The sequence below is a fragment of the Rhinolophus ferrumequinum genome, chromosome 28, assembly GCF_004115265.2.
Source record: "Rhinolophus ferrumequinum isolate MPI-CBG mRhiFer1 chromosome 28, mRhiFer1_v1.p, whole genome shotgun sequence".
Lineage (NCBI taxonomy): Eukaryota > Metazoa > Chordata > Mammalia > Chiroptera > Rhinolophidae > Rhinolophus > Rhinolophus ferrumequinum.
The window spans coordinates 362,541-383,107 of record NC_046311.1 but is presented as its reverse complement, the minus strand read 5'-3'; the positions used below and the strand labels follow the sequence as shown (position 1 = coordinate 383,107).

The following is a 20,567-nucleotide window of genomic DNA, read 5'->3' as shown; positions in this document are numbered from 1 at the left end:
CAAAGTTGTCGCCTTGGAATGTCTGTGTGGACCAAATCTCTGCTTCCGTTTTGGGAATACCTGGCCTTTCATTTCAGCACAGCGTGGTTTGAGTGATGAGAGGGGTGTCAGGTACGCAGCCCCAGGAGCTTGTCGGCCATGTGTCCCCGGGAAGGTCAGCATGGGGTCCTGGGCTGGGAAGACACGTGTCTCTGTCGTGAGCTTCATTCTCCCCCACGCATCTGGGCCCTTGCGGTGCTTGGGGGTGGGAGAGGCACCCCCCCCCCCCGCTGTGTGGCAGGGCGGGGGAGGGTCGTCCTCAGGAACTGATGTCAGAGCTGGGTGCCAGCAGAGGGGCCAGCTGAGGCATGAGGCCACTCAGAGTGAGCAGAGGAGGAAGTGGGGGTCCAGGCAGGCCTGGGAGGGCCGGCGGTCTGAGCAGGGCTTTGGGCTACGTCTTGTCGGGAAAGAGGAAACTGGAGTGTTGGCATTTGCTCAGATTTGAATTTCATGTGTTTCTGGCAGCCGTTGGAGGATGATGGGAGAGGGCCAGGCCGTGGGCAGGGGGCCTGGCTAGAGAAGCTGTAGTGACCCCCCGGAGGAGGACGGCTCGGTCGGACAGTTCTGGGTGTCGTCCCGGACCTGGCTGGAGCTTGCCCAGGCAGCTGTCAGTGTCCTGCTGGCAGTAGAGCGTCCTGTCTCCTCACGGCTGTCGGCCACGTGGAGAACGCGTCTGCCCTCATAAATCCCAGCCTTCCAGCCCCGTGGAGAACGAGCCGAGCGTCCGCATGGCTCGTGTGCCACGTGGCTGAGAGCAAACCCAAGCCGCAACCCCCACTCCACAGCTTGTACCGTGGCCCCATCCTGAGCTCCCGGGACCCCCACGTTCCTGGTTCACCCCCACATGTGGTCTTCTTCCCTGGGGGTCTCGGCTGGAGAGAGACGCTCCTGAGATTCTGCACAGGAAAGAGCCAATAAATAGTGATGGAGTCCTTCTAGGTAGTGACATCTGGAAAAGAGATGAAGAGAAACAAACCAGTTTAAAAGCCATCTGAAAGCCTGTCACCTTAATGAAGATGGCAAAAGGGGTCAATCAGCTGGGATCCCAGGGGCTGCTGGCAGGCGGAGGGGCTGGTCCGAGCAGCGGTTCTGAGGCGGGCGTCACAGAGAAGTGAGACAGCTGCTCTCCACGCTGGCAGTGCCCAGCGCAGAAAGGAGCGGGCAGACACCTCGTTTTCAGCTGTATTGTGAGGCCTAGGTTGAAACTTGACTGGGTAGCCAATACCCTTCAAGAAATGAGCATGCTGGCTTCTGGAATGCCAGGGTGGCCAGACCCTTGGAGAGGAGAGTGCCAGGATGGATAGGCTTTAGAGGCAGCCCAGCCACTTCCTGGCCCTGTGGCTTTGGGCACTGACAGGACCTCTGTGGGCCCTGGTTTTCCTAATCTAAAAACGGGATACTGATGAAATCCTTGAAGGATGGTCGTGCGATTGTGCAGCCTGTAGGCCTGCACATTGCCAACAGTGACGTGTGGAAGCTGACCCTTGCCCGTCCAAGCCCACATCCACCCATTTCACAGATAAGAAAACTGAGGGATGGGGGAGTTGCCCAGGGGCCTGCCTCTGAGGGCATTTAGAGGTGGGAATAGAGCCAGGTGTCCCACCTGTGCACCTTGCCTTCCCCGCCGCTGTGCTCCATGTCACTGCCTGCCCACGTCACTTCTCAGGGCTCAGTGGAAACAGCGCTGAGACGTGCAGCGGGAGCACAACCCCTCACAGGCATGGATCCTGCACTGCGCCACCCCCAACCCCACCCTAGGCCATTCCACTGACCTTTGTCACACAACGCTAGCTCGCTGCCTCCCTGCCTCCCTGCCAAATTCTCAGTGAAGCAGTTTCCAGCGGAATTCAGTCCGCTGCCTAAGGAACTGAAATTTTCCCAAGTTCCCAGGGCATGTGTAGGGTCTCAGCGTCAGCGCGTCACTTGCATTCAGCGCTCTCTCCCTGGCATGCATTTGTGTAAGTGTTTGCCGAGACTCCACTCCTCCTAGCTCGTTTCAAAGGTAGAGTCCGTGTTTCAGAACAGTCCTAGGTGTAGAGAAATCGCGGAGGTCGTGCCGTGTTCCCCTCCCCCGCCCCCACTTTCCCCATTATAACATGTTAGTCTCGCACGTGTGTTACAATGAATGCACTGAGATTGGCATTTATTCTTCAAGTCCACACGTTGTGCAGAGCTCCTCGGGGTGTATCTACTGCCCGCTATCTGGTCCAGGGTCCCCCTAGGGTACCATGCCACGTCTGGTCACCGTGTCTCCTCAGGCTGTCCCTGTTTCCGACGACCGTGACGGTTCGCAGGGGGACCGGTCGGTAGTTTGGAGGCTGCCCCTCTGCTGGGATTTGTGTGACGTGTTCGCACGGTCAGGTTGCAGGTAGGGGTTCGAGAGGGAGACCACGGAGCTGAGTGCCCCATCGTCACGTCTCACAGGGCGCATGGTTGGCAGCACAGCAGGTGGGTCTCGACCTCGACCACCTGGCTGAGGTGTGTTTGTCAGATGTCCCCACCGTAACGTTCCTCCTCTTACTCCCCTCGGCTCCCTCAGAAAGCCCGCACTGCTTCATCCTGTGGCCCTACAGACTCGGGTGATGGGGTTTGGGAGTCTTGTGCGTGGGTGTGGGTACCTTCTGCATCTCATCGTCTGTGTCATGTGGTCACTCGTTGCCAAGGCTGCGCCCATGCTACCCCAGACGCCTCATGTTACAGGTGCAAGGCCCTTGGAGGGTAGAGTCTCCAGACTTGGCAGGTGGGAGAACCTGAGGCCCAGAGAAGGGGAGGTGCCCACATCGTGTAGCCGTGACGGGGTGCCAATGGAGGCGGGGTCTCCTAGGGCTCATTCCCGTGCTTCTCCCCGGACCACACTGACCTCTGTTCTTCCCGCCTTCCCTCCTTCCCATCCCATCTGTGACCCCTGGGCTCAGCTCATCCTTACAGATACCTTCTGGGAAGGGGAGTCTCGAGGGGCTGGTGGGGGGCAGGACGCTGTCTGACCGACTGGCCTTTCCCAAGGCCGGCCGGCCTGTGCTGGCCCCAGGCCCTCAACCCCCACGCTCAGCGTCCTGTGGCGGGACTGCCTTCCTGTTCCAGAATGTTCTTAGGAGCTAATCGCACTGGTGCACAGATGGGGTCCCGAGGCCGGACGCTAGTCGCTGTCCTTCAGGGGGACAGCGGGGACTTTCTGTCCTCTCTGTCCTGCCTGCTCCAGAAGTCAGAGCTGTTTGATATGCAGCAGTTAGGGCAACGTGATGCCATTTGCTTCCACCTCATCTTCCGAACCACTTCTGAGGTTCTTTGTCTGCCTGTGCCCGCCTCGTTCTCGGGTTCGGAGACACCCTGCGGGCCCGATGGGAACCAGTCTGGCCTGGAAGCCTTGCACAGCCGTCGGTTGAAGAGCAGTCCAGTGCGGGCTGCCCATGGGGCGTCTGTGTGTCTCTCCTGCTGGGTCCTGTGGGAAAGACAGAGAGAAGCACCGTTCTCCTCTAGAGTGACTTGAGGCCCAGCCCGAGGTGGCTGTAGGCTGTGGGCCAGCGTCGTTCCCTGGCAGAGGCGTCATGTGTGGGCACCTTGGAGGGTGGAGGGGGGCTTTCACATGGGGCGCCAGCCGGCAGAATTCTTGCCTCAGCTCTGCCTGAATCCCTGGGGCTCCGGCTCATCGTTGGAAACATGGAGGAAACAAGGTTGTGTCATGAGGAGTCTGTGGGCAGCAGATTAAATCAAGTGAAATGAGTCCGGCTCACTGGAGACCCTCAGCAAAATAGGGGGAGAGGAAATTAAAAAGGAGTCATTTTTGTAACGGTGGCCATGTGCAGATGCACGTCACACCGTGTCCCCTAGTTTGACATTGATGGGCGAGGTGGGCAGGTTCCATATCAGTGATCCCTTTACAGATGGAAAGACTGAGGCTGACGGAGCCGGTGGTGCCCAGGGTCTTGCCGTTTGTCATGGAGGAGCGGGAGGAATGGAGCTCAGGGGCCCTCCTCCTCCAGAAACAGGCCGTCTGTGCAGCACGAGCGGCTCCTCAGGCCGTCCATGCGCAGGGTCGTGGCCCACTCGTTAGGGAACCTGGGCCCATCTGCTCCATCCATGGGCCCCACTGTGGCCCCCTCACAGGATGCTGGTGGCAAGTCGCTCGCCTTCGAGGGTGGGCCTCTGTGGCCTGAGGGCCCTCAGGCCTTTGGTCAGTCAGAAACAGCAGGACGGGCTCTTCTGGGCTCTGGGGGTGACACTTGATGCTGGCCCACTCCAGAGAGCCCCCTCCTTTCCTGCAGAGGCCACACGCCCCAGCTCAGCACAGTAGCCTTTGTTACCCTGGATTATTCAAGATCTCCACCGTGGGATGTGAATGTTTTTTTTTTTTTAACATGGAAGTGATTTGTAAAACAGCCGATGGCTTTAATGACAAGCCTATTTAGCTGATAAATTAGCCATCAGAGGAATAACTTATGTTATCCTTTTGCCATAATTTAAATTTACGGCCATCTTCACAGTAGATGGAAAGGGGCCAAGGTCAAATTCAGCTTCACCCTGCTCCTAAATCAGTAGTTTGCAATTGTCTCCTGATTTTTATTATTACCAACAGTGATGAAAGTAATGGAAATAAACACTGGATGCCATCCCAGTGGCAGATGGGTTTGAGGCAGGGCGGTCCGTGCAGACAGCGCTAATAGGACGGGAGAAAATTACTGCTGTTGCATTAGATGCCATCGGGCGTTTGGCCAAGTGTGTATTGATCAGGCCGAGGCCGTGTGTTCACTGTATGCAGGAGGCCATCCGAGGCAGAGAGGCGCTGGGCGGCCAGGCCTGTGCCGCTGGGAGGGGTCCCTGTGGGCCGCGGGGCTGCTCAGCTCGTCTCGCTGGAGATGCTTAGCTAATGACGTGCATCCCGTGGGGCTGTGCGTGCGCTGCTTACCTGCCACGTCACGGGGTGGCCTCTGGCCACTGGGCCGGAATCTTGCTTCGTTTGCTCATCCAAGCACCGTGCACCTTCCGTTCCAGGGGGCCAGGCCCTCGTGGGGCCTGCAGGGCCTCGGTGTGTCTCACCTGTTTTCGGGAGCCTGATGATGGGGTGTCTCGATGTGGGCTCTCGGTATTTATCCTGCTAGGATTCTCCGACTTTCTTGAATGTCTAGGTTGATGTTTTTCATTAGATTTGGAGTGTTCTTGGCTGCGATGTCTTTATTTCTTGTCCCATTTTCATTCTCCTCCTGGGGCTCGAGCTGCAGGCAGGTGGCTTTTGATCCTCTAGGACATCTCTCTGACACCCTGTTCTGTCACCTGTCCTCCCCCTTGCTTCTCTGGACGTAAGTTCAGCATCCCTAGCTGCTACTATTTTGAATCTGTTGTGAAATCCATTCAACTGAGTACTCAGTTTCCAATATTATGTGTTGAGCTTCTGAAGTTTCATTTGATTCCTTTTACAGGTTCTGTTTCTCCACTGAAATGCTACATCCATTGTGTCCACCTTTCCCGCTGTTTCTTTAACATGTTGATCAGTTATTTTGCAGCCCCTCGTGTGTTAACTCACATATTTATAAGGGCAGCTTCATGAACTGCTTCTGTCTTGAGAGTCCGTCTGTCTTTCCTGATTATTTGCATGAGTAGTAATTCTTCTTGTGCGCTGCACATTGGTGACGGAACATTTTACAGGTTCTGAATCATGCTATCCTTCTCTCAAGAGTTGGCCCTCGGGGGTTAGGGCGGGTTCGGAGGGGAGCAGGGGATGGCCCTCAATTCAGCCCCCAAACTAAGTGGCACTTAAATGTTGTCCCCTCACAGCTGGGACCCTGGAGCCAGCAGACAGTGCATCACAGACTCGGAATTCCACCAGCTCACACTCCATATTGAACACAGTGAAACCGAGGCCCAGAGAGGAAAGACCCTGACCCACAGCAGTGAGGGGACGGGTGGTAGCCGAGCACTCAGGCTCCTTCCTTCCTCTCGACCTTGCTTTTCCCCTCATGGGGGCCCCCTGCTCCTGCCAGGCCTGCGTCCACCAAGCGCTTCGGTCTGAGCTGAGGAACCAACAATCTCATCCCTGAGGTTCAAGTTCCCTGACAGGGTGTGTGGGCTGGAAGCCAGAGGCCTGGGTTGTGATTCGCCATGTGGTCCTAGGCTCCCCCACTCTGCCTGCCCCCAGCACAGAAGGCTCCTTCCCATCGCGGGGCCTCTGTGATCTCCTGGGCCCCGCCCGCTGACTGCCTTGCAGTCACTGGGGAAGCACGTGTGGCCTTGTCAGTGTCGGGGACTCAGGAGCCAGGCTCTGAGGGTCCCAGGAGCACATCCTGACCACCACTATCTGTGATGGGAGCCATGTAGCCCCCCTAGGTCCTCAGGGCAAGGGCCACCCCACACCCTCTGCATTCGAACGCTGCCCACATCCTCCCCAAAGCAAGGCGCCCTGTCCGTCAGCCCCGCTGCCGTCCTTGCCCGTGGGACCCGTCCCTCCTGCTGCTTCTCTGATCCCCACCCCCCCTGCCTGCACCCTCGTCCCCCGTCGGGCCCGCCGCTGGCCAGGCCCCTGGCTGCGTCATCTCCCAGAGCCGCCTCGCGCTCCCCGTTCCAGGGCATTGTCCGCTCTCCTGTCCTTTCCAAAGGTGCCCCCAACCCCCACCTATGTTCTGCGAGTTCCTTGCCATGAAGGCTGAAGCCCTTAAAACCCGCCCCTGGCCACAAGGCTCAGTCCGCGTGGCCCCTGCCACCTCCGCAACCCCCTTTCCTCCCGGTCCTGTCTCACACCCCACCTGCGTCCTCGCCGGAAGTGCCACCCAGAGCCACTCAGGAGACTCGTTGCCTGCCGTGCTGCACATGGCCACCCTCCTTCAGCTGGGAGACAGAGTTTCATTCTAGAACATGTAACAGAATTGGAACAGCCCTCTGCATGCTTTACCTGATTCCTCAGTGAAGGAGTGAGTGGGAGAGTGAGCACACACGTGGGGCTCACATGTGTCCCCAAACTGGTTTTCGCCGTGCCTCTGTCTGTCTGCACATAGGGGCTCGGGGCGGGGCAAAGCCCTGGCCTTGACTGTCTGGCCTGAACTCCAGGGGGACCCTCAGGGCAGCTCTGTGTCAATTACACGTCATGAATAATACATGTGTTCCGAGCGGCCTGGGAGGCCATTAGCTGGGCGTGCTGGCCCAAGACGCAGCCTTGGAGCCAGTGGGCGGGCTGTGCCCTTGGGGAGTTCAGACGCGCTGGGCAGAGGGCCTCCCAGCGCCAGCAGAGGTTCAGAGGGTTGCCTCGTGGCCCTGTGTGACCTCGGGGACGTGGCTACCAGAGGGGGTGGCTGGAACCCTTTTCCCTGCACAAGGCCACCCCGATTTTTTACCGTCTGAGGCCAGTGGCCCCATTTGAGTACTTGGTTGTTGAGGTCCAGAGTGTGAGCCGCGTCTGAGACCAGGCAGAGCTCAGTGTGTATGGGACCAGCTCAGTGTCGGGGTTCAGGCTTTGTCTCAGTGGGCTCGGGGGGCTGTTTGTGGCTGGCGGTTTGACTCAGTCTGAAACCACAGGAGTGAGCCAGGCTGACTTCAGTGGTTCACGTAGTCGACACAGTTTCCTGGGAGCCTCCCGGTGTCCTGGGCGACACTGCGGACAAGTTCCTACTCTACAGAGCTGGCATCCGGTGGGCGGGAAGGGGTGGCGGTGGGCAGCTGGGGCTCTCTCTGCCCTGTCTCCCGGTTCTGCCCTGTCTCCCCAGTGTTGGTGGTTTGAAATCGGCTGTGGTGGGAGTATTTGCACCACAGTGATTAACATATGCTACAAATCAGGCCTTTAAAAAAAAAATCTGACCTCCTTCCCCAAATTCCACTAAAGTGATTGTAGAGGAAAAAAAAGAAAGAAAGAAACACACAAGAATTAAGAAACTGTATCTTTAAGTCCTGCCCATCAGGGCAAAGAGAACAGAGCTCCGTGGGTGTGGGGACGATGGCGAGTGCTCACTGGCCGCGCAGGTGGAGAGGACTTCTGAGTAAAGTGCCTGCAGAGGGGTCCAGTGACAGAAGCAGCCAGTTGTCCCCTCAGAGCCCCTGAGAGTTTGGGGAGGAAGGGGGTGAGTGTTGAAGTCCCCACTCTCCGCCCTCCACAAGCCAGATACGTGTCCTGGGGGAGACTGAACCGAAGGTTCTGCAGGTGGCCACTGGGTTAGGCAGGGGCCTGCGGGGCGGGGGCAGGCTTAAAGATGAGGATGAAGTAAAAGGGACCCCCCCTGCCCACCCTCTGGCACAAAGCTGGTGAAGTCTCCGGAACACCGAGTGGTCCCCAGACGCAAAACCTGTGGACACTGGCAGTGGGGCAGTTGCCCGATGTCACTGTGCTTCTGGCTGCGAGTGCCAGTGGGTGCTCCAGTGTGCGTTTCACCACCAAGACTGGAACGGGACATTCAAATAAAGAAGGCCCATTCTCAGAAGGGGCTAGATGTGATGCAGAGACTTCAGACAGGCTGGGGGGCCGGCCACGTGATCGGGGAAGAGGGCACCAATAGAACCCACTGGCTGCTGCATTTGGGTGAACGCGGGACGCGCCTGCTGAGGAGTTGGGGTTTTCTCCCAACTGAGGTGGAGGACACTGGGTGACGTTGGGCTCCCTCGGGCTCTGGCACATGTCTATAGGAGCTGCAGGGTCCAGGTGAGAGCTGGGGGTTGCACCGGGCAGGGCAGGTGGTGGGGTGCAGGAAAGGGAGGCAGCCAGGGAGATGGCTGCAGGTTTGGCTCCAGCTCCAATGAGCTGAAAACGCCCAGTGAGCAGGTTTAGGGGTGCAGTGAAGAGTCGCTTTGACTAGGTTAAGTTGGTGACTCCAGTGGACAGATCCCGTGTTACCTTGGGTAGGCGGTCGGAGGGAGGGGTCAGGGCCTCCCACGCCCACCTGCTCCTGGTGACAGTTTGTGGGGAGCCTGGCGTGTGCTCTGAACCCTAGGTAGCGGTGAAGTCTTGTCCTTCCCACTGAGCCCAAGGCCGCCCTTCAGAGTCAGACCCCAGATGGCCATCTCAACTGCCAACCCACAGCATCCAGAAGCACCTCTAAAAAGTTGTCCTCCAAACACTAAGCCAACCTCAAAATGTGTGCAGCTTTTTACAAAGCCTTGGGTGACACCCTAGTGCTCAAAGGGCTGGGTGGGTGGAAACTCCTATTTTACAGATGAGGACAGGAGGCCACAAGGCCAGTAAGTGCGGGACTGGCACTGGAGCGCAGCCCTGGGGACGCCTCCTGGGTGTTGCTGGAGGACGCTAGGCCCGGGGCACCCAGCAGCTCCTAGTGCAGGATGCCAGCTGCTTAGCGCCAGGGGGGTCCCCGCCGCGTCATCAGTGCGGATACCAGGGTTTTACTTTGACTATGGGCTCGTAATTAGAAGCCATTCAAAGCGGTGTCCCCGGGCAGTTCCCGCAAAGCACAGAGGGTCCTCTCCTGGCCTCACGACGGGCTGCAGCCGGGACGACCGCAGGAGGCTGCGGTGGGTAGTGTTGGCAGAGTGTAAGGAGAGCCAGTCTGGCCTGTGGGTGCTCAGCGGCCACCTGCACCGTGCCCTGGACCGCTCGTGGGTGCCCCACCTGCTCCGCGCACACCCCCCCCCACACACACACAACCCATGTGGCCCGGCACCCACACCCCTCTCTCTTCTTGCAGTTCGAGATCCGGCAGCTGCGGGCGCACCTGGCGCAGCAGGGTCTGGACCTGGCAGCGGAGCGGGAGGCGGCGCTGCTCGCTCCACAAGTGCTGGGCCTGCCACGCAGCCGCTACCACGTGCGGGAGGACAGAGCGACCAGAGTGTCGTGCAGGGGCTGCAGCTGCTAGCAGGTAAGCCACCGTGGGACGCTCGCCTCCCCGACCACAGGGTCCGCGCCTGGCTTCCCCGAGCTGGAGCGTGTCCCCTTGCAGGACGGTGCTCTTTGGCCCACGATTTGGGGGTGACGTTGACCAGGGCTACCTGTCTGAGCCCAGGAGGAAGCAGTTAGCCAGGCCATCCTGACTGCCCTCGAAATGGTCTCAGTGACATGCACCAGTGCCCTGCCTGTGGGCTGGCAGGGGCTGTGACTTCCTCCTTGATGGTGGAGTTAAGGGAGCCCCAGGAAAGTCATCCAGATGCTTCGAGCTGGAGGCCTGGGACTTTTCTCCTGAGCTGCCCCGGCCCACCAGGGCGGGATAAGTCCAGCCTGGGACAGAACAGCCAGAACCTAAGCCCAGCTGTGTCACCTTGTACAGGAGACATGAATTTTCCGGGCCTTGGTTTTGCAAGCTGTGAAATGGGAACACGCTGACCCTGCGGGGTAATGCCCAGGGAAGGGGGGTGCACCTGAGCCCTGAAAGGGTCAGGAGGTGGTGTGTTGTCACAGGTACCCTCACCTGTGAGGGGGCCCTGTCAGGCTGGAGGCTGTGTTCTGATGGGCTCAGGTGAGACAGGCCCAGGGAGCCAGGCAGGGGCGTCGGTGCCCACGTTAGAGCCCAGAGGGTTGCGGGAGCCTGGACGTGGTTCCCTGTCCCCAGACCCCTTTCCTGCAGTTATCACTGCCCTGCAAGTGTTACACTAATGGGGATGGGAACGGAGGTTCCTTACCAAGTCCTCGTACGTATTGACTTGTAAAGATTCACAATATATTTGCAGTGTCACATTTTTTTCCTACAGATGAGGGATCTAAGGTTCATCCAGCCCCACCCCCCAAAGGGAAGCTTTCAGAGTGTGATCTTGTTCAGCCCCCACACCTCCTTTCTCTCATGTCATAGGGGGGAGGGAAGGCAGACCCAAAGGGGTCCAGAGCACGTCACAGGCCCATGCACAAGACATGGTGCTGGGCTTGGAGCCCAGGCTGTGGGACCCTAAGTCCAGCTTGATCTAGGGTGCACTTCCCCTTGCCATGGCTGTTCATTCCCCATGCCAGATGGCCAGGGCTGTGTGCTGGGGCGCAGAGGCCAGAGCTCTAGGCTCTGCCCCTCCCCCTCCCCAGCTGTCTGTCCTGAGGCTTCTGTGTTCCCTTCTGGGCCGTGAACTCCTGAGTCCAGCTCTGTGGGCCTCACAGGAGGCGTGGGAGCTGATGGGTGTGGGCAAACTGTTGGCTGTGGGCTGACTGCTGCTATGAGCTTTTGAGATCCCTTCAGGGCTGGGAGTGGCTTCTGAGTCCAACCCTTCAGCTGACACGTGGATCCCACCTGTCACTCCCTCCAAGAGGTCTTCCTGTTTTGGAGAAAAGCTTCTCCAACCTCCCAGGGGAGGCCACAGCCCCAACTTCACTTGACTGTCTGTGCCGGTTATAAAAGAGCCGTCTGCCCCCCAGCCCTCATGCCACCCACTGGGCTGCAGGTTTTATGCACAGTGGATGGGTGCTTCCTCCTCCAGGGACCTGTATTCCCACAGCCAGTGCTGAGGGACAAGCTCTCCAAGTTCTTTGTACTGCCCCCTGCCCCCAGCTTCCCAGGGTTTTGGTCCCTCAGTGACATCCAGGGAGAGAGGAAGCTCAGGAGCTGCAGGACCAGAGCAGGGCCCAGAGGCCACCCCTGCCTGGGTTTTCGTTCTGGACCTGCCACCTGTCATACAGCTGGAGGGCTCCAGAGCCCTGATGGCTGCCAGGCCTGAGCCCACCGGGGACCCAAGCCCACGTGTTCCCCACTCTCTTTCCTACCGAGCCTCATGTCCCCACAGCCCATCCTGGGGCTGGTGGTGTTTTGTGCCCCTGTGCAGGAGTTCACATTCATCTGTGCTCAGCTGTAGCTGGCTTTCTTTCAGGTTATTTTTTATTGTAGCTGATGTACAGTGTTATGTTAGTTTCTGGTGGGTTACAACAGTTGATTCCATTTATATGCCTCATAAAGTGACCACAACAATTAGTCTGGTACCCGTCTGTCCCCGGACAGTCACTGTGCTACTATTGGCCATATTCCCTGTACTGAACCTGGATCCCCGTGACTGTTTTGTAACCGTCAGTTTGTACAGTTTCCCTTTTCCTTCCAGCCCCCTGGCCCACCACCCCCTCCCATCTTACATCCATCAGTTCTCTCTATCTATGAGTTTGCTTCAGTTTTGTTTTGTATTTTAGGTTCCACATATAACTGAAATTATATGGTATTTGTTATTCCTGTCCAACTTATTTCATTCAGCATAATGCCCTCTAGGTCCCTCCGTGTTGTCACAAATGTCAAGATTTCATTTTTTCATGTCAGAGAAATATTCTATTGTATGTGTCACCTCCTCTGTCCATTCATCCATCGATGGACCCTCAGGTTGCTTCTGTATCTTGGCTATCGTACGTAATGCTGCAGTGAACATAGGCATGCATCTAATTAGTGCTTTCATTTTCTTTGAATAAACACCCAGAAGAATTGTTGGGTCTTACGTAGTAGTCTAGTTTTAATGTTTTGAGGACCCTCCATACTGTTTTCCATAGTGGCTGCACCAATCTGCAATCCCACCAACAGAGCACGAGGGTTCCCTTTTCTCCACATCCTGTCCAGCATCTGTTATTTGCTGATTTATTGATGACACCATTCTGACACTGAGGGTGACATCTCATTGTGAGTTTTTTTTTTTTCATGTCTCTGATGATCAGTGACATTGATCACTTTTTCATGTTTGTTGGCCATCTTGTGTCCTTTTGGAGAAATGTTTATTCAGGTCCTCAGCCCATTTTTTGATCAGGTTGTTTGCGTTTGTGGTGTTAAGTTGTATGAGTTCTTTATATATTTAGGATATTAACCACTTATCAGATGTAGGTTGTTTTTTGTTTTGTTGGTTTCCTTTGCTGTTCAGAATCTTTTAGTTTGATGTAGTTCCATTTGTTTCTTTTTTTGTTTTGTTTCCTTTGGTGGAGGAGACATATCCAAAAAGACATTGCTAAGAGTAACGTCAGAGTTTACTGCCTATGTTTTTTTCTAGGAGTTTTATGTCTTACATTTAAGCTTTTAATGCATTTTTAATTTATTTTTGTATGTGGTGTAAGAAAGTGGTCTAGTTTTTTGTTTTTTGGTTTTTTTGACATGTATCTGTCCAGTTTAAAAAACACCGTGTATTGACGAGCCTGCCTACAAAGCCCAGTGTATGTTGTTGCCACCTCGATTGTCACGGATTAAGTGACCGTAGAGACGTGGGTTCATTCTGGGATGTGTTGTGCTCCATCGATCTGTGTCTTGTTTTGTGCCAAGGCCAGTCTATTTGGATGAGTCTGGGCCTGTAGTGTACTTTGAGGTGAGGGAGCGTGACCCGCCCACCCCTACCCGCCACTTTGTTCCTCTCTTTCAGGATTGCCATGACTATTTGGGGCCCCAGGTACACCTTAGAACTGTATGGTGGTGATCTTTGAAAATGGTCATCGGTATTTTGATATGAGGATCGCATCGAATCTGGAGGTTGTGGCTAGTGTGCATTTTTAAGCGTGTTCATTCCTCCTGTCCATGGGCACGGCCTATGCTTCCATTTATTTGTAAGTTCAGTACCTTAGTTCAATGTGCGACTGTGTCTGAGGACAGATGTTTTAGCTGTCTGCCTGGTTACATTCGTTCCTAGGGGTTTTCTTTCCGATGAACGCCACGCCTGCTGTCCCTCACGTCCCCCGACACCCCCTACCTGCCTAGAGCTGTCTCAGCTCCTGCAGCCCCCACGGCACTTCACAGCCAGTGCCGAGAGGCATCAGTAGCTGAGCCATGGCTTCTGTGGCAGAAGCGGGGGGTGGACAGCGTGTGTCACTACTGGTGACATTCATGCCACCGTGTCCCATTAGTACCCACACTACGCAGGGATGAAGCTGCAGACATGAGCAGTGAGTCCCAGGACCCCAGGGAAGGGGCCCTTGCTCAGGGCAGGAGGGCAGCACAGGACGGCGGGCATGCAGCCGTCACAGGACCGGTCAAAGCAGCTTCAGGTGGGTCACAGCTGCACTCCGCCCGCCAAGGTCACGGTACCCTGAGGAGTCAGACATCCTTGGAGTTTGCCCATCACTGAGGCATCACAGCCCTTTGTGGGAGTGAGCGCCACGCTTTTCAGCACGTCCCACAACAAACCTTGTGTCACCAGTGGAGGTGGTCAGTCAGCTGCGGGTAGTCCGGGCCGCCGCTGTGCCCCGTGTGTGGCCTTAGAGGTGGCCGTGAGGAGTGCAGGCAAATCACTGTCAGGGGGTTCAGGGGGTCTGGGGATACAACGATGCTAGAGGCGGGGCAGGCCGGGTTTGAGTGGGAATGGGTGGAAGGCCGAGTATGTCAGGTGTTGTGGGGGTACAGAGGTGGTTAGAAGGGGGGCAAGTTGGGTTTTGGGGGGTGAAGGGGGCCAATTTGCATGCCGTGTCTCCCTCTCACATCGTCATATAGAATGAAGTGTCGTCTCTCCTCACATTGTCTCATAGGAAGATAAGGAAGTGTCTGTCTGTCCCTCTGTCTCTCACACATTACCTGACAGAAGGGTGCGAGAGGGGGAAGCACGTCAGGTTTCAGGGGACTAGAGGGGGAGATTACAAACAGAGGCTTGAGAGCTAGGCTTTTAGTTTAGTTTTTGATTATTTGAAGGAGGGTTGCTGCAAAAGGGTGCTGAGGTGCTCCAAGGCAAGGTTTGGGGGTGCTGTGTCAGGGTAGGGAGGATATGTGAGGAAGGGGGACATGTGCATTGCAGCAGAAAGGGGTCGGTCTCCTGTGGGTGGGTACATTGAATCCCCACACACAGCGCCCGTCAGTGTAATAAACCTAGGAAACCAGTGTCTGCATCAGTCACTGCTTGTTTTTCTGTTGTGGGTTTTGGGGGAGTACACTGGGGGGGTGCCTACAAGGGAAGGCAAGATGGGTGTGTTGGGACTAGAGGAGCACTGTGGGGGGAGTAGGAAAAGGCCTACTCTGCCTTTTTGTTCGGTGTGTGTGTGTATTACGAGGAGGAGTGGTGGGGAGTTCGAAGGCAAGGTTTGGGGCTCCTCCCTACCAGGCAATCCTCCTGGTAGGGAGGATCTGGGAGGGGGCTGTGTACATTGCAGCAGAAAGGTGGTCCTGGGAGGGCAAATGGAATCCTCATGCCAACCACACACGTCAGTAATAAGGAAACCTGGCCATATGCCACTTTTCCGCCACACTCGCCACTTCCACCACACATGGGCGATTAACTTTGGAGTTTTTCGGTTTAGGCAAGTGCGTCCAGGAATGGAATGGAATGGAATGGAGCGGAGTGATGCGATGCGATGATGCGATGATGCGATGATGCGATGATGCGATGTGATGATGCGATGATGCGATGCGATGACGCGATGCGATGCGCCGAAATGTGGTGGAGGTGGTATGTGCGGCAGAAGTGGGGGGCACCCACTGTGTACCGCCAAAGTGAAAGCCGTGTGTGTGGCGGGAGTGGTATGTGTGGGGGGAGTGGGAGACCTACTTGGCGGATGTGGGAGTCTATGTGTGGCGGAAGTGGTATATGTGTGGCTGGCGGGCCCCCAAGTGTGGCGGAAGTGGTATGTGTGGCGGAAGTGGGAGACCTAGTTGGCAGATGTGGGCATCCATATGTGGCAGAAGTGGTATATGTGTAGCTGAAGTGGACGCCCATGTATGGCGGAAGTGGTATGTGTAGCGGAATGGAATGGAATGGAATTTGCTCACCTGTAGGAACTGGAGTCTGAAGAGGAGAGTGTTCGAGCCAGCCGTTTCCCTTTTCCCGTGTCCCTGGATAACTATATAAAGCAGCCACACCCATCACTTCCTTACTGAATACCCCAGAATCTTCAATACTGTAAACAACCCAATCCCCCATACCATTTAACTCAAACACACCTTTCAACTCACTATTTAATACGCATACAATAAACATAACTTCAACAACCAAACCAGACACAAAAGCCCCCAATACAACCTTATTAGAAACCCATACCTCAGGATACTGCTCCGTAGCCATAGCAGTAGTATAACCGAACACCACGAACATTCCACCTAAATAAATCAAAAACACCATTAGCCCTAAAAAAGACCCACCAAAACTTACACAATATCACACCCAACCCCACCACTCACAATCAATCCAACCCCTCTGTAAATGGATGATGGCTTAGAAGAAAAACCAACAAAAGTAACAACGAAAATAGTACTTAAAATGAATACAATATATGTCGTCATTATTCTCACATGGAATCTAACCACAACCAATGACATGAAAAATCACCGTTGTATTTCAACTATAAGAACAGCAATGACCAACATTCGTAAGTCCCACCCACTATTCAAAATTATCAACGACTCATTCGTCGACCTACCCGCCCCATCAAGTATTTCCTCCTAATGAAACTTCGGATCCCTACTAGGAGTATGCCTAGCCATACAAATCCTCACAGGACTTTTCCTAGCAATACACATCAGACACCGCCACAGCCTTCTACTCTGTAACCCACATTTGCCGAGACGTCAACTATCGCTGAGTCCTATGCTACCTCCATGCCAACGGAGCCTCCATATTCTTTATCTGCCAATTCCTACACGTGGGACAAGGAATCTATTACGGCTCCTATACATTTTCAGAAACATGAAACATTGGAATTAGCCTCCTTTTCACTGTCATAGCCACAGCATTTATAGGCTATGTACTTCCATGAGGCCAAATATCCTTTTGAGGAGCAACAGTCATCACAAACCTCCTCTCAGCTATCCCATATGTCGGAACAACCCTAGTAGAATGAGTCTGAGGGGGATTTTCAGTTGACAAAGCCACACTCACTCGATATTTCGCCCTACATTTCCTACTACCTTTCATCACATCAGCTATAGTCATAGTTCACCTACTCTTCCTTCACGAAACAGGGTCAAACAACCCAACTGGTATCCCATCAGATGCAGACATAATCCCATTCCACCCCTGCTACACCATTAAAGACATCCTGGGCCTTGTACTAATACTCATAGCACTACTATCTCTAGTCCTGTTTGCCCCTGACCTACTAGGCAACCCAGATAACTACACCCCAGCCAACCCACTGAACACCCCGCCCCACATTAAACCAGAATGACACTTTCTATTCGCCTACGCAATCCTACGCTCAATCCCAAACAAACTTGGTGGAATAGTAGCCCTAGTCCTAACCATCCTCATTCTAGCTGCTATCCCACTACTACACACATCAAAACAACACAGCATGGCATTCCGACCCCTAAGCCGATGCCTATTCTGACTCCTGGTAGCAGACCTCCTAACACTAACCTGAATTGGAGGCCAAACTGTCGAATACCCATTCATCATCATCGGACAACTAGCCTCCATCTTGTATTTCCTAATTATTCTAGTCCTAATACCACTTGCAAGCATCACAGAAAACCATCTATTAAAATGAAGAGTCTGTGTAGTATATTGCATTACCCTGGCCTTGTAAACCAGAAAAAGGGAACAACACTCCCCCCCAGACTCAAGGAAGAAACTCCAAGTTCCACCATCAGCACCCAAAGCTGAAATTCTACTTAAACTATTCCTTGAACCCACATATGAATGGAATTATACCAACTCTCTGTAGTACCCCAGTATTAACCCACCACCACCCACTCCTGTGTAGTTTGTGCATTGTTAATTGGGACATACATTATACAGTACATGCCATGTATAATCGTACATTAAATTATTTACCCCATGCACACAAGCAAGTACAGGATGATTAAGATATTGCATAGTACATTAATTGGAATCGTACATAACACTATCATCAATACTAATATCCACGACCAAAGCTAATGTTTAATTTCACATAGTACATAGAATGGTTGATCATACATACCTTATTAAGTCAAATCAATTCCAGACAACACGCATATCACCTCCAATGGGTTATTTCTTGACTACCAACTCACGTGAAACCAGCAACCCTTGCGAGAAGGATCCCTCTTCTCGCCCTGGGACCATGAGCTGTGGGGGTTTCTAGACTAGGGGTGTAAACAACATCTGGTTCTTTCTTCAGGGCCATCTCACCTAAAATCGCCTATTCTTTCCTCTTAAATAAGACATCTCGATAGGTTAGTGACTAATCAGCCCATGCCGACACATAACTGGTGTCATGCCTTTGGTATCTTTAATTTTTGGGGGTATGCTTGGACTCACCTATGGCCGTCAGAGGCCTTAACACAGTCAAATAACTTGTAGCTGAGCTCGAATTGAACCATGCTTGGAAGCGCATCAAAATCAAAGGGTGAATGGAATGAATGGTATAGGACATAACAGTCAATCGAACACGGAGAAGAAATACCAACACGCAAACTAAGATGATGTGGCTGCCAGGATGAACCTTACCGGGGTGTAATCCAGTCAATGATTATAACAATTTATACGCAACGCATATATAACGATTTATACGCAACGGATATGCAACGCATACGCAACGCATACGCACGCGCACCAACTCCCACTAAGAAGATAGGCTCACCAAACCCCCCTACCCCCCGTTAAATCCTAGCATCACATGCAACTATCAACATCTTGCCAAACCCCAAAAACAAGAACAAGTGCACAACTGAGACCAAGCCTCCACTGACAGTCAAATGAACATCAACAAACTCATAGGCCCCAGCGATTTAACTTAGCTCTCCCCACCACTTGATACAAACCTGCTACTTTAATGATTCAATTTTCCTTACACATCCATCCCCCTAGATCTGAGATCCACCCCCATCAAACCAAATATAACTATAAATTTCAGTGCCCACCCTCAAATCAAATTCATCCTGTTCATGTAGCTTAACCGACCAAAGCAAGGCACTGAAAATGCCTAGATGAGTACTAGTACTCCATAAACACATAGGCTTGGTCCTGGCCTTTCTGTTAGTTCTAGGTAAAACTACACGTGCAAGTATCCGCACCCCAGTGAGAATGCCTTCTTAATCATATGTGATTAAAAGGAGCGGGCATCAAGCACACTACAAAGTAGCTCATAACGCCTTGCTTAACCACACCCCCACGGGAAACAGCAGTGATAAAAATTAAGCCATGAACGAAAGTTTGACTAAGTTATACCTATTCCTTGGGTTGGTAAATTTCGTGCCAGCCACCGCGGTCACACACGATTAACCCTAGTTAACAGAAATACGGCGTAAAGCGTGTTTAAGAGTACAAAAAATAAAGTTAAATTCTAGCTAAGCTGTAAAAAGCCATAGCTAAAATAAAAATAAACTACGAAAGTGACTTTACAGATTCTGAATACACGATAGCTAAGACCCAAACTGGGATTAGATACCCCACTATGCTTAGCCCTAAACCTAAACAATCAGCACAACAACATTATTCGCCAGAGTGCTACTAGCAACAGCTTAAAACTCAAAGGACTTGGTGGTGCTTTATACCCCTCTAGAGGACCTGTCCTATAATCGATAAACCCCGATAGACCTCACCAGCCCTTGCCAACTCAGCTTATATACCGCCATCCTCAGCAAACCCGAAAAAGGAACTGTAGTAAGCACAATCATAAAACATAAAAACATTAGGTCAAGGTGTAGTCTATGGGCTGGGAAGAGATGGGCTACATTTTCTTCTCAAAGAACACTTAAAATCACATATGAAAGCTCCCATGAAATGGGGGGCAGAAGCTGGATTTAGTAGTAAACCAGGAACAAAGAGCTCAGTTGAATTAGGCCATGAAGCACGCACACACCGCCCGTCACCCTCCTCAAATATAAAGGTACCACCCAAACCTATTACCACGTGCTTGTAATATGAGAGGAGATAAGACGAAACAAGGTAAGCGTACTGGAAAGTGCGCTTGGATATATCAAAGTGTAGCTTAAACCAAAGCACCTGGCTTACACCCAGGAGACTTCACGTACAATGAACACTTTGAACAAGTACTAGCCCAACCACAACTCAATTCAACCCACACAGTCAACTAAATCAAAACATTTACTTCCGTGAAAGTATAGAAGATAGAAAACTCACTTGGCGCTGTAGAGAAAGTACCGCAAAGGAACGATGAAAGATAACTAAAAGTGTAAAATAGCAAAGCTTACCCCTTTTACCTTTTGCATAATGATTTAACTAATTAGCAAAGAGATCTTAAGTTAATTATCCCGAAACCAGACGAGCTACCTACAAACAGCTTCACAGAGCAAACCCGTCTATGTGGCAAAATAGTGGGAAGATTTGTAGTTAGAGGTGAAAAGCCTACCGAGCCTGGTGATAGCTGGTTGTCCAGAACAGAATATTAGTTCAAATTTAAACCTTACCTGAAAAACCAACAATTCCAATGTAAGTTTAAATGTTAGTCTAGAGGGGTACAGCCCTCGAGACACAGGATACAACCTTTATTAGAGAGTAAGTCATAACCAACACCATAGATGGCCTAAAAGCAGCCACCAATTAAGAAAGCGTTAAAGCTCAACAAGCCCACAACCTTAATCCCCAAGATAACAAACTAACTCCTAATATACACAACTGGACTATTCTATTAACAAATAGAAGCAACACTTAATATGAGTAACAAGAACTAATTCTCCCAGCACAAGTCTATATCAGAACGGATGTTCCACTGATAGTTAACAACAAACACACGCATAGCCCAAAGCCAAGACTAAGCCATAAATAGTTAACCCAACACAGGAGTGCAATAAGGAAAGATTAAAAGAAGTAAAAGG

The 20,567-nt window shown here is 52.9% G+C and overlaps 1 protein-coding gene across 1 annotated transcript in view; it reads left to right on the top strand.

The window, feature by feature from the left end:
- TMEM266 (transmembrane protein 266) overlaps positions 1-20,567 on the top strand; it is a 60,908-nt gene that overhangs the window by 37,930 nt on the left and 2,411 nt on the right. The window contains 2 exon segments of the mRNA XM_033099956.1: positions 9,651-9,817; positions 9,882-9,974. Coding sequence (XP_032955847.1) covers positions 9,651-9,817; positions 9,882-9,974 — 260 coding nt within the window.